At 36.9% G+C, this 13888-nt stretch overlaps 2 protein-coding genes across 25 annotated transcripts in view; both read right to left on the bottom strand.

The window, feature by feature from the left end:
- KIF25 (kinesin family member 25) overlaps positions 1-5876 on the bottom strand; it is a 37335-nt gene extending 31459 nt beyond the window's left edge. Inside the window, exons 1-5 of the mRNA XM_088151107.1 lie at positions 5802-5876; positions 4782-4847; positions 1813-1926; positions 1268-1406; positions 279-382 (exon numbers count right to left, since the gene is read on the bottom strand). Of these exons, the coding sequence (XP_088007233.1) occupies positions 279-382; positions 1268-1406; positions 1813-1926; positions 4782-4847; positions 5802-5876 (498 nt within the window). The remainder of the gene's footprint in view (positions 1-278; positions 383-1267; positions 1407-1812; positions 1927-4781; positions 4848-5801) is intronic.
- A 3652-nt stretch (positions 5877-9528) lies between these two features.
- Positions 9529-13888, bottom strand: part of AFDN (afadin, adherens junction formation factor) — a 102674-nt gene continuing 98314 nt past the window's right edge. For all 24 annotated transcript variants that reach the window (XM_088143052.1, XM_088143084.1, XM_088143125.1 and 21 more), the window contains 2 exons: positions 12377-12458; positions 9529-11637 (listed from right to left, as the gene is read on the bottom strand). In XM_088143052.1, coding sequence (XP_087999178.1) covers positions 11493-11637; positions 12377-12458 — 227 coding nt within the window. In that variant the 3' untranslated portion in view covers positions 9529-11492. The remainder of the gene's footprint in view (positions 11638-12376; positions 12459-13888) is intronic.

Here is a 13888-nt window from a genome sequence, read left to right as displayed (position 1 = left end):
TAGAATCAAGCCAAGATTTCATAACAATGAAAAAACATGCATTGTGATGTCACAGTGCAAACTCAGTCCCTTACACATTTGCAGGCAATGTCATGACACAAGTACAAAAGAGGTGAAATCTGCCTTGCAACATGTTTTGTTACTTGCCTCCTTCCCCTCTGGATGTCTATGGAGATTAATGGGCTATAGGAAATAATTGCTAATAAAGGAAAAGAGAATTCCAAAATAATTACACAGGTCTATTCAGACATTATAAACTTAATCATCAAGATACTTACAAGTAAACTATTATGCAATACTTTTCTTCTTTGTTTTTCTTTCTTGTATTTCTCATTAACTTCATGCAAGGTTTGTTCAAGTTTAAGTGTTTTAATCTGAAATGCTGGAAAGAAGTTTTCACAAAAGTTCAGTTCAACTATTAGGCTACATGTCTTCTTTTGGGAAATAGAGAAAGGGGGCTGAAATGATTACATGGAAAGTTCTACAAGTAGTAAATAAGGACAATAAAGATACATTTCATAAAGTATATAAAAGACTTTGTTATATCTCTGGATGAGTTTACACATAACACTAAAGTAGAATTTTTAACCATGATTTCTTGAGCAAAACATAGTGATTTGGTTTGAACCATAATGCTGAGCTATAATGAATGGATTTATATCAGAGTAAGTCTAAATGAAATAATCCACATTATGTCTGTACACAATGTATGCTGGGCTTTGTTCATGAACTTCCAAAACAGCTGGTTCCTATTGCTGGGAACAGAATGATAGATAAAATAGATCCTAATCTGAGGTTGCAACATTAATGTTCTTGTAAGGCAGGTCAATTTGTAGAATCTTCTACCCCCATCCTTGCGCTCTGTGGAATTTCTTTCCCTCATCATTTATTTTTGCACTAGCCCTATAGCTGTTCATTGATAAAGAGCCCCTTGAGATGCTCTGCAAATGAAAAAAGGGAAACTATCTGCTTCCCATTTTCCTTCGCTATTCTGACCAGAGCTGAGTATCTGCTCTACCAAATTCTGTATTACATAAGGTCCTAGCATCAGTAAAGGATTTGCTCCTCAGACCCAAAAGCAGAAGCCCCATGGCAGATCCCAGGTTCTACAGTACAATCTTCCCAAACTTAATGCCTTCCAGATTGGTTGAAACTACAGCTCCCAAAATTCCCAGCCAGCAGTTCAGAAAGTTTGTGGTAACCAGTCTGTGGCTCAGTCCTGTAGAAATCTGCTTGATCAACTTTAATCAATATATATATCTCTTACTTTCCATAGCCTCATTATGTAATTGTAGCTTCTGGACAGCGAGCAAAAACTGATGAAGAAAGCTCTCGCCCTGATGGTGAACATCCCTTGAAAACCGAAGGGCAGAGAAATGGAGATTTTGCATGTCTTGCTTTAGTCTCTAGATCATAAACATAAAGAGGTAGCATTACATTAGGTCATAAAAATGTACGGTCTGTTTTCTTCTTCTTACTTATACAGGTAACTATGTTTCTTCTTTATGAACTGGTCTGAGGGAATATCCTTGAAACAGGAGGAGGAAGAACCGCAGCCAGGGCAATGGTCAGATAAGAAACATCTTAGTCCACAGAAAGAATGGAAAGTGTCCATGGAAAGTGTCTCAGAAGGGACCTTCCCTAGTTCTCTGGAAAGTAAAGGCAAGGGGGAAGATACGTGACTTCAGACTTGCAAGATTCTGTTACTCTAACTTGACAATAAAGTTAGTATTAGTACTAATGGTTTTAGTTTCTTGTCCAGACTACCTTGGGCTGACGGTTTGCAACATTAATTCTAATAAATCTCTTTACCTGTATGGCTCTGTGAAGCTGGATTACAATGGATTTGAAAGTTCCATGAAATGTCTTCTTATTATAATAAGTAATTCTATTTTCTGCTGAGCTGTTCCTAATTATTCCTTGATTCTGCTTTTAAGAAAAATAAACACCCATTACTTTGAAGATAAGCAGTTTCAGAATTAGAGATTTGAAAAATCCAGCAGTATAAAAAGCAGTAATAATCATAAAGTTGTTACAGTTTCCAATAGTGTATTGTAACATACTGAACTTGATTGAAGATTCAAAGCATTCCCTCTAGAATCCACAATGTCTTCTATGCTTCTATAGCTTTCTTTATGATAGTAGAATGGAGCACAGCAATCCAAGATCTGATGTTAGGTTTTTAACAGTGTAACTTAATTTTTTTATTTTAAAGGGAAGAAATAAAGCTAACCTTTTGTCCTAGAGTTGATATAAGGAATGCTGTTTCATATAAAGCTATAAAAGTTATTGTGCATACAACATATCACACGTCATATGCTTGTTTCTCCACCCATTCAGAACTGTTCAGATGTTCTATATCAGGGTGGGCCTTTTCCAATAGAGTACTTCAGTGCTTTCTTCAAAATTTGCAAAAGGATGTTTTCTACAGAGTGCCTTTTATATGTGTAGAATTTGAGATTAGCAATAGTCTTTCAATCTGATAGCAGGAAACTCTTGTTTTATCCTTGTTCCCAAGGTCCAGCTAGTGCATTTAAGTTGTTAGACATATTTGGGACTAATTCAGATTATAACCTATTGTAGTTTGTTCGGGTAATAATCTAAAGTTTAAACAGCTAACAAATCAAAGTATCAGACAGGAGTAACTGGTAACCAGTGGATGAGTGGGACAAAAGAACAGGAGTCAACCTAGGCAGAGCCAATGAGTAACTATGAATGGAACCAATTAATTTGGAGTAACCAATGGAACCGACTAAACATAATTTTCTCCAATCAAGAACATTTCATTTGCAATTCATTCTCCTCCTTGTATGGATATTTTTGCTATAACCACATTCTCCCGGAATTAGCAAATACACTGGATTTGGCCCATTAACCCATTACAGTTTGCACAGAAGGAAAAAAAGCAACTGACTCATAAATCTTAAGGTCATTCTTAAAGAGAAAAATAAAGGATGGGTAAAAGAAAAGTGTGCTATGTAAATACTACATTTCAAGCCAGTTCTTTATTGATAGCAATTATTGAATGTACAATAGAAAGTTGGAGATTCCAGCTACCCAGCCTGATCCTCTTGTTGTCTAATTGAGCCTGCATCCATTACACATAGCTGAGCTCAGTGTGACTATGACAAGGAAACAAGAGCAGAATTTTTAAAAAGTTTCCTAAGCCGTAGCACTAGGGAAAACAATGGAACTCACTAAGTTAGAACCCAGTAAGTGAGAAGATGCAGTCATTTATTACGGCTATAAACTGCAGTAACTTTTTGCTGACCTTTGTAACATAGTTCTTTTGATGTGAACTGTGGATTGCAACCAAAGATAGTGTTTGTCTTGTCATTTTTTTCTAATCTATGAGCCCTGACTAACAACAAAATTCCAGAACTTCAATAGAATGAAATTGAGGCAATTCATTGCAATAAGAGCTGGCAATGCTTTTGGAAGGTAAGTGAGGAGACTATAGTTTAAATCATTAAAAAAAAAAAAAGAACAAAATCCTTACTCTATGAATGGCTTTTTGCCAGAAAATACAATCTTTTTATTCACATGACATTACATCTCCAATTACAGATGTAAGCATGTCTCCTTCTTGTTCTCCTACGACTTACAAAATTAGCTAACCAGAGATATCTGGAGAGTGAGCCAGAAGACCTTCACTTTTAATCACTTTGGAGCAGATCAACCATGAATAGGCTTGCTATTATTATTAGGATTCGCAAACACACTTCAGTTCTCCAAGTCTGTGCCATGTCATGTATACATTGTTTGTACATGATCATGTATAGTATTCTATATCCCACTGTAGCTAACCAGATGCATTCAGGAAGTTTAGAAACATAGATGCAGTACAATTCTTGAACATGTTGTCTTGGGACAAACAACAGAGGAGAGCTAAGTCCTTGTGGATTTCTTTGGAAACAGGATGATGAATCAGATGGACCCTTGGTCTAATTCAGACTCATGCCATGCACTCAAGCTCAACTTCAGTAGCGTTGAACTAAGTTTCTCTGTTTTCTTGTGGCCAAATTTACCCCAAATTCATTAGATACAAATATTTAATTAGCGAGAATAATGAAGCAGTTGTCTAACATGAAAATAACCTGAATAACATCAATAACCTGGACTTGAGATTTTTCAAACCAGATGATGAATATTGTGGTAAACTATCTGGTGATCACGCATGAGAAAATAACCTGAAATACTGGGGAGGCTCTTTTGTCTCATTTATTTTTTTATCCACACCCATACCTGTTCTGGCTGATTTAAAAAAAAAAGAAGAGAGAACTGGGTCAGTTATTAAATGCAGTTATTAGTGCTCTAGTCAGGGAAGGAAGGTTGACAGATGTTTTCCAATCTACTTATGCTTAACTGCATTTTCACATGACTACTAAAACACACAGTAATCACCTGCACAGATAAGGACGTATATTCAAACTGCCAGTGCAAAATGGATGTTCATCTCTGTCTATACAGTGTTTTGCTGACCAAGGCACCACCAGTTAGATCACACAGCAAAGCACAATCAGTCTTGATAGTTTTCGGGTAAGTCCATGAGCAAAATCAGGGATTTTGTAGGGTTTTTTTTAAAACAAACCAAAACACCAGTTCAATTCCTTTTTGATAACTATAGCCTCTCTGAGTGAAGAAAAGAAATCTGTAAACAGACAGCCTGTTTTGGATCAAGGTGTGTATCTGCACACTTTGGTTCACGGTTTAAATTGGAAAGTCCAAAGAAAAATATGTATGAAATAATAGGATGCAGAAATGAAGATGGTTGTCATTACCTTTGCAAGCTTGAGGTGCAAAAGGGCATTTTCTGTTTCCAGCACAATTATTCTTTCTTCTTTTGCCTGGCAAAACACAGTTCAGAGAGGCCTGAACTTAAACAAGTGCAACGAGTGAGGCAGTGAGCCAAAATAGCTTAGAGTAATCTTTCCTCACAGATTGCATCAACCAGCCTTTCATATCTTAAATCCCACCAATCACTCCATCAAAGAATCTGGGTCCCATCAAGACAGAAACCCTAAAGCCTAGGTTTTCTAAGGACGGTGATATGTTTACATGCATTCTGTCATTGTGCTTATCTGTTACTGGAACTTTTAAAGACTTAAAGTTTCAAACGACTTGTCTGCTGTCCCACCCACCCTCCTTTGGAGTCCCATCTGTGTTAGGTATATCACCAGTAGGGAACCTGAGGTTCTCAAGGGGAGGTCTAGGCATTTGCCACTCCAGGGGTCTAGTAACATCACCCATAGCCTTCCTGGGTTCAGTGCCTTCTAAATGTGTTGGGACTACCACCCCCAACAGTCACTTTTATGTGAGATGGGCAGCTATATAAATACGATAAATAAATTTAAAAAATAAAAATGTGTCCATGTTGACTCGGAATGACAAGAGGTGTAAGGCAGTGCATCTGAAGGACACCAGTGGGGGAAGTCTGGAGAGGTGAGATCATCAGTAGATCATTGCTTTCTAGCTTTCACCCTCCACCCAAATAGCTACCTGCACTCCTACTCCCATGGCTTAGCGCAGTGTTGTCCAACTTGGCCACTTTAAGAGGAGTGGACTTCAACTCCCAGAATTCCCCAGCCAGCATGGCTGGCTGAGGAATCCTGGGAGTTGAAGTCCACTCCTCTTAAAGTGGCCAAGTTTGGACAACACTGGCTTAGCGGATCTGCTTCGGCCTCTAACCACTGGATTGATTGATGATGTGCCTTCAAGTTGGTGTCGACTCTTAGCGACTACATAGATAGGCAGATTTGCTGCATGTTAACACTGATATACGCCCCCATTTTTAGACTCACTCGCAGCTTCCGTTCCAGCTGCCGGATCTGTTGCTCTGACACAAAACTGGGGCTAACCCCGCTGCGGGGCTTCATCGCTTGGAACCGGACCGTCCCGCACAGTCGAAGCAGGCGGAGCACCTCTCATCCCTTCTTCCACTTTCACCGGCCGACACCCCCCCCCCCACCGCGCTTCCAAGGAAAGCCATTTGAACCATCCAATCACAAGCCAAGACCAAGCTTCTCGGGGGTTGCTATAGCTACCCGCCCGGCATTCGCGGGACTTCGAGAGGGAAGGCTGGCGAAGTGTGGCGCGCGCCTTCTTGCAGGAGCTCGGGGATCGAAAGGCTGTTTGCAATACCGCCAGCCTTGAAGAAGCCCCCGCATCGCCCTCCGTCGCAGTATTTGCCTTGCAAGTAGATGATGAGTATTTCCATATGAGGCGTGTTTTCCCCCTGCCTAACGGAGAAGGAGCTGAATACCGTGGAAAAATAGGTCAGAGATATGGACCAACTAGGCCTGAGGCACCTCAGCATTCCCTGGCCTTTTTCTTTCTCCATAAACCTCGGCCAGCTCGTCGGCTGTCGTAAACCAGGAAACAGAGAGGCAGTCTCGCTGCTGGTGCAAGCGAAACCCGATAATATTAAAAGGAAAAGCATTCCCACGAGCTGTAGTTTGCAGTAGCTCGCAGGACAAGGTTCCACAGCAGCGCTTCAGGTTTTATTCGGTGCAACCAACTACTGTACGTAATTTGCAGCTCTAGCCTTACGCCCTTTTCCCCCTTGGAGGAAAACAAGCAGATAAGCTCTAGGGATGTTTCTGGTTTAAGAATTAACTGTGCCTACCCCAGTTCAGTGGGGTGCTGGAGAATACAGTAAAATTAACATGTTGGTTTTGAGTTTAATCTTCCCTTCAAGCTGGCATAGTAGAGCAAAATTATAAGTATATAGGCAGTTAACTTCAGTTTTAAAAACTATTCTTAAATATGCTACAGATTTTTGTCTTGGAGTCATTTCATTTGTCTTGGCGTTTTCCCACATTTTCAGAGTGGTCCCTCTCAGGATTCTGAAAGCCACAAGATTGAGGTAGCTACACAAGAAACTAATATGCATGTCCACAGTGATGGTCAACCCACCTTGCGGCAATGCGGTAAACCACCTTGCGGTAAACACGTTCAACAGTGAATGTTGTATTTCTCATTTGCAGCACATATAGGTACTTTTACAAAACTCTACCATAGGAGGTAACAATGTGTTCCTAGTATTATTGGAGAGCTTCTGGTATTAAGAAATGCTGACTCATTGCAACAATCTGTACACAAGTGATAATTTACTACAGTTCTTATATTGTGCTCCTCTAAGTTTCCTAATATCTACATACCCTTAAAACTCTAAGTATGCCCACAGACTGAAAAAGATTGGAAACTCCTTTGTAACACAGGGTCTCCCTCTGTATACTTCAGGGCATAATCAATTAGGGCTGCAGCTCATGGATCTGCTGTAGCCTCTGGAGGAAGACATCAAATGCATTGTTCATGTTGCAAACTTACTAAGACAGGATTGGCAACTATGGTGACAGGCTCTTGGGCAAGACATTTCTTTGGTTAGGTCTGAATAACTGTCCTTGATACAAGAATCTACATGTATAAATGCTCTTAAATTCCAGAGCTTTCTACAGCAAACATGAGAAATAGCCATTAAGTTGCAATTAAATGTTTTGACACTCTACAGGTGGGGTTGCACAAATGTTTTTTGTGTTAAGAGCTGCACTTTGCTTTTAGTGCACTATCAAGGATAAACTTCCCCAAATAGATGAGACCAGAACAAACCTCATATTTAACACCTAAACACACACACACAGAGTAGTTCTATGTATTTAATAATTTCCTGCTTTGGTTACATACAAATAATGTGGCAACTTTCCGAGGGACCCAGAGCTGCACTTAAAGACTTTTGTGGAGCCACGCCTGAACCTGGTATTTCAAGCATTTCATTACAAAGAGTATGCTGACTCTTTTTACAATAAATCTGTTTTTGTAACCAAAAAAATCTCTTAAGGTTATTAAAGTGCTCACCTTCTCAAAGGGATGACTTGGGAGCTACTTCTCCCAATTTCTGTAGTAGTGGGAAAATCAAGAAGATACTCTATTTAATGTCAAAAAGGACCTTTATAGCAATAAAAATTTGCTATATAAAAATTTGTCATCACCTTTGGCATCTTCCATAAGCAGATCACTAAAAGGTCAAGCAACTTCAAGGTTACAAGCTCCCTTTGAACTATGAGCATTAATGTAGCAGGCAACCCCGTTACTGACAGTACAAGCTGATTCTTCTCCATGACTGAACTCAGATTTGGCCAAACATGCATGTGCACACCATTAAAATTCCACCATCCAGTTGGGAAGGTTAATGATAAGTCATTACTTGGCACCTGCTGTTAAGACTTTAGTAAGGAGTGCAGCTTTGTACTGCATATGTAAAATGAAGTGGTAACTCTTTGGAATTCATGGGGGCATTGGTCATGGTAAAGAGGCAAGTAGTAGTCACTATTGGAAATGTAATTCTAAAAGAAACATTAGATTAGAAGCCAGGAACAGAATGGTTAGACAAAGTTCTGAACTTCTTAAAATAGGCATAAAATTATTAATATTTTACAATATGAAGGTATATACTATACTTACAGTGACTCTTTACTAATTTAAGATACATTGATATTCATTACTTGTGTTAAGCTGTAAATGTACTGGTAGTATATTAAAACACAACTCCATTTCTTTCTTCTCTGCTTTCAACTGTTCTTTTTTACATTATTTCATCTTAATTGATCTGTCCTGCCACAACTGATTTTAGTCAGAAACATGAACACTGAAACCCCATTTCACAAGTAATAGCAAATATGTAGGCTAGTTGACTCAGTGTGTATGAATGCCAGAGCTATAAAATTCAGTTTGATATAGCAGTAACTTACCCATCCCATGTTAATTACTACAAAGAGAGCTATCCTGGAAAAGCATTCAGACAAACTGAAAAATGAAAAAGCTTGATTTTTTCCACCTTCCCAGAAATTAAGCATGTTTTAAAATATGCAGTCATACATTATATTGCTGATTTTTAGATACTGGTGTTGCTTTATTGGTTTTTAATTTTAATTTGTTGCCAGTACCTATTAAATATTATTAAACAGCTATATTTGAACGACTGAAAATTTTTGATGAACCATGGTACAGAATTTGTTCTTTTCCAAAAATCATCTTTAGCTATTCAAGTACAGTACATTATATAAAATACTACTACATGTGAAGTATGTACTTTGGATCGCCTTACAGATCTTTAAATCAATTGTCAATTGTGATTAACTTATCCCATGAATTTTAATAAGGTTTTATTGTGATTCACTTTCTTCATATTTGGCCATATTGTGTGTCTAGATGGAATATGTAGATAAGAACACCCGGAAGTTCTAGTAAAGACTGTATGCATTGGAGTCGCCTAGAGTCACTGATAGTGAGATGGGCGGCATATACATTTAATTTATAAATAAGTATAAATAAATAAAATAAAGTTCACAAAATCTTTAGCTACAAGAATAGATCAATGTCATTCTAGTTATCTATAGCATAATCAATAGCTTGAATTAAAGATTAGGGTTTAATTTTCTCAGACTATACGTAATTCATAGCAAGTGTTAATATTACAACAGAAAATATGTCTGTATAATATGAACAAATACTCTTCATCAGACATTATACAGTGCAAAGTTAAATACAATACAAAGTTTATTAAAAATAGGTTGCAAGTGAAATACAGTAGAAATGGGAAACCACAGCAGTTCTTACGTTGTTTTCTCCATAATGCACCGATAATTATGAAAAGCATTTTTATTCATATTCACATGTGGCCTGAATGCCCAATAGTGATCAAATCCACTCCACAGTAAGTGATATTTCTTTCCTTAAATTCTAGCAGCAACAGTATTCCAGCCACAGAATATCTAGTGTTCTCAAGATAAATTGGGGGATGCTTCCTTTCTCCCTGAATAACAGACATAACAAGCATGCAATCCTTCATTAACACTTTCAACCAATTTAATCTCCTACTTCATATTTAACAGGTGAACATTAAAAGAACACTTTCAAATAAGAAACCTGAACTATGTAAAAAAAATATTTACACTCCAATTTTATCATTAACTTGCATTTATTTTTTTATCATACAACTCTTATTAAAAGTGATTTCTAAGGCAGTAAAGTCTACCCTCTGCATTTGGAAGTGTGCATAATTCCCTAAATATATATTTATAAGAGAACATATTATACAGAAAAATCATCTAAAACCCAATTAAGGACTTTATCAAATAGAAAATTTGCTTAGAATCACAATATAATATATTGTTTTAAACATCACACAATGCGAAAACAAACTAAGATGAGGTCTTTATTCTCAACATCAGCTATATACACATAGCTGAAGGAACAGTGGGTGAAACAAATTTCAACCATTTAAAAATTAAATAATGCTGCAACATAGTGTGTAAAATAGCTTGAACTGCCAACATTTTCTACAATATAAAGAAAAAGGACAATAGCAAACTAGAGGTACCATGACCAGCACTTTTCTACATGAATGCCTGATGATGTGCTATCAGAACATTGCCAGGTTTCCTCAATGAAATTCTTGCTGAAAGGCATTTTTTTTTTTTTTGCAGCCATAAGTAACCATATTTCCCCTGCAAGTAGTGCTTAATTACCAGCTACTGATAATTGAAGTCTTTAGTCCATTTGTGAATATTTAACTTTGGTTTTGTCTTGGCTACAGTGGAGCTACCAGATGAAGTTTATTCCATATTGCTAAAGTGTGGAATTTCAGAATAGCTTTAAAACAATACATACGCGCGCACACACATACCATCATACCCAGTGTCCAATATTTTACTAATTTTTCCATTCTTATCAATATTTCAAAACTCAAGTTTTAGAAGTGGCTAATACTTCAGTGTAAGAAGAGATAAGACAGTGGGAAAAATAGGATGCATATTTTGTTACATTGCTGGACTGCAATCAAAACAAGTCAAGTATTTAACGTCCAAAAATCTGCATGTATATAGATTACTCTATGTGGCTTAGTATGGACACGATAATGGAGCCCTTTTACTTTCAGTAATCAAGGTGTGTTTCTAGCAAAGGCTTATTTATAGAAACTGGACTCCTAATACTAGTGTTCTCTGTTATGCTAGTGATCTGAAAGACTAGCTCCCAAGATGTCTTAAATGTTTATATTACCTTACACTTGTATCAAACCTACAGTGCAACAAGCCAGTGGTAGTTAGGCAGTTCAAGCTATAGCCACTCTTTCTGCTTCACAGGTGTTTACATGTTTCTGTAAGAGACTAGGAAGCAACAATTCTTCAATAATTATGATCCAGAACAGTTGCAAAAGCAGCTAAAAGACAATGATGTGGAAAAGGACATGAATGACACTTGGTTTATTTAATTAAAATATATTTTACGGTGCCTCAATTGTATAAACCACAAGCACTTGGCAAATAATTGATTTTCTTGCTATTGCAACATACTTAAATGTGAAATAGTCTAGAAAGAAATAGTCCAGGCAGAAAAAAGCTATCTCATTTGTTATGAGATACTTCTTCTCCTTGAACTGCCCCAACTCCAGTTCCATAGAGATTTTCTGATTTTTTGATAAGGTGCCAGTTATCCTACTTTGTATTTAATTCATTTTCCAATTCCGTTAATTTCCTAGATGCCTTTACTTTATTAGACACATCTTGACCCTGGGAAAAGAGTCTTTGTCGCTCCCGGAAAGTCAAGTTCTCTGGTGCGCCAGGTAAATCTGTATCTTGACTGCAAGGAAAAGGACAATTCAATGTTATAAAAATACATTATATTAACTTAAGTGCAGCTGCTCTGCTTTTGTATTAGGTTTGGTCTACAATCATTCACATCCTTTTCTTAATCAGCCAGATTAATTTCCAAATAAACATTAGGGATGGTCTTATAACTAGGTAGCCATTTTTCATCCATCACAAAATGGATCATGTTTTATCATACCTAGTATAGCCATTAGGAAATCTAAAATATTTTATACAGGGTTGGTTCACATTTGAGATGACTCCTATGTCCTGCTTTTGGATTCCTACATGTACGCTAAAACATGCCAAGATCATATATACTGACTTAAATATGACAGCCTCATTTAGTATTTTTGTTTGGTGTGTACTTATATGCAAGCACAGTACAAGACCTATTTTTCCTCTCACAACTCCTCCTCTATGAGTTAGGCTGGGCTGAGAGAGAATGACTGACCCAAAGTCATCCAGGGAGCTTCTATAGTTAAGGATAAATTACAACCTGGTGTCCCTGCTCCAAGTCCAATACTTTACCCAGTACACCATGCTGGCACTTGTTAGTACTATCATTATTACAACATCTTTCAGTCTTCTCTAAACATTCTTATGGGATGCACCACTATGTTCAAAAGTCTTTTGGATCCTTAAAAAGCCTTAAATTACCTAAACAACAACCAGGATTACATGTAATATATCAATAAAACAGTATTTAAAGCCATTTATTTCCATTTTACCTTTTCAATTTCTTCTCTCTTGGGTCTGAATAAGGTTCCTGTGAACCTGCAAGTGCTCCAGTAGATCCAGTGTAGTTTGAGCCTTATATTAAAAGAAAGTAAAATAACAATAACCATTTTTTCTTCTCAAAAGGTGCAGTGCTTTAAGTGGTTCTTACTCTACGCTTTCAGGCCAAGTCCCCTAAGACTACCAGCTTCCTCACAAGACAAGCTTAGGAAAAAAAGGTATTGAAAGCTGAATATAATGGCAAATATTTCTATCTTATGACACCTTTTAATCATGGATAATATAAATGAAATCAAATACATATATGAAATAAATATCTAAACTTGCCAAATTGAAATCCTGCATATATAAGTTGCCAAAATTTCAATGACTTAAGTAAGTGAAATTTAAGCAGCTTGCATGCAGGATTGTAAATTAAGCTTTAGCCTTCCTGTTAATAAAAAGACTAGATGAATATATATCTAGTAAGGTCAGGAACTATTGCTTAGATATTCCCCAATAACCAGATTATGGGATATTAAGAATATACAGAATGTGAGAATATAGCCTTATGACAACTTTCCAATACTGTATATTCATTTAGTCTGTCAATTGCAGAGAGAGCCCACAATGAATCTGTAACTTTAAAATGCCTATGGAAAATCTGTATTTTTTAAAGTTTCTGTTGGTATACATTTTGCAGCACTGCACCTTTGTACTTTGCTCTCATATGAACAGACACGACAGCAAAAACAGCAAACCTTACACTACTGATGAATCTTCCCCAAAGGCCACAAGATTAAACACATCATTTGTATTTGAAATATCAACTCAGCACTCCCATTTCATAGACTCACTTCTGCTATTTGTACTGGTAGGGAAAACCATCTCTTCTGGCCACAAAACTTTTTAGTTTTCAAGTAGTATTTTTAGTTTCTAAATACTGCATGTGTTTTTCTTGTAAGCCTTTTCAACACAAAAGCAGATGTATACTCCTTCCATTAGTTTTCTTTATTCAATTATTGAATTTAAATATTGAATAGATTTCAGCACTACAAAGCTGTATTTAATGTCAGACTGATGCCCAACAATTAATTAACAATGCAAGTCAATGCACAGGTACTTCTGAGGAATCCCAACTGAATTTAGTGAGATAAACCTCTAAGGAAATGCTGAGAATTTATTCAGAATATTAATAATATGTTGGTTAGGAATTAATTTTGCTGTCTGCCAAATTTTAAGCTTAACTATATTTTTTCATGTCAAAAAGTATATCTAAATACAGAAGCTCATCCACTTTGGTATTAGTTACAGTTGCTCAAATTTAATTCCCAGATTGAGGAGTACTAGTCTTCTGAATTAATCCCAACAATCTAATGGAAGGAGCTGGGAAGTTTAGTTTTGCAGAAGCGCAGTCTACCATAGCATTCATTAAAGGATAGCAATATGAAGGTTAGTGAGATGGAGAGAGAAGCTGCATAGTGAATTTTGCATTATGTGCAAACAGCTTTTTACTTTATGCAGAC

Source organism: Python bivittatus, unplaced genomic scaffold (assembly GCF_059951505.1).
Source record: "Python bivittatus isolate LINGU-HERP-01145 unplaced genomic scaffold, Pbiv_v1 ctg000020_np1212, whole genome shotgun sequence".
Classification (NCBI taxonomy): domain Eukaryota; kingdom Metazoa; phylum Chordata; class Lepidosauria; order Squamata; family Pythonidae; genus Python; species Python bivittatus.
This window is presented reverse-complemented; position numbering and strand designations above follow the sequence as displayed.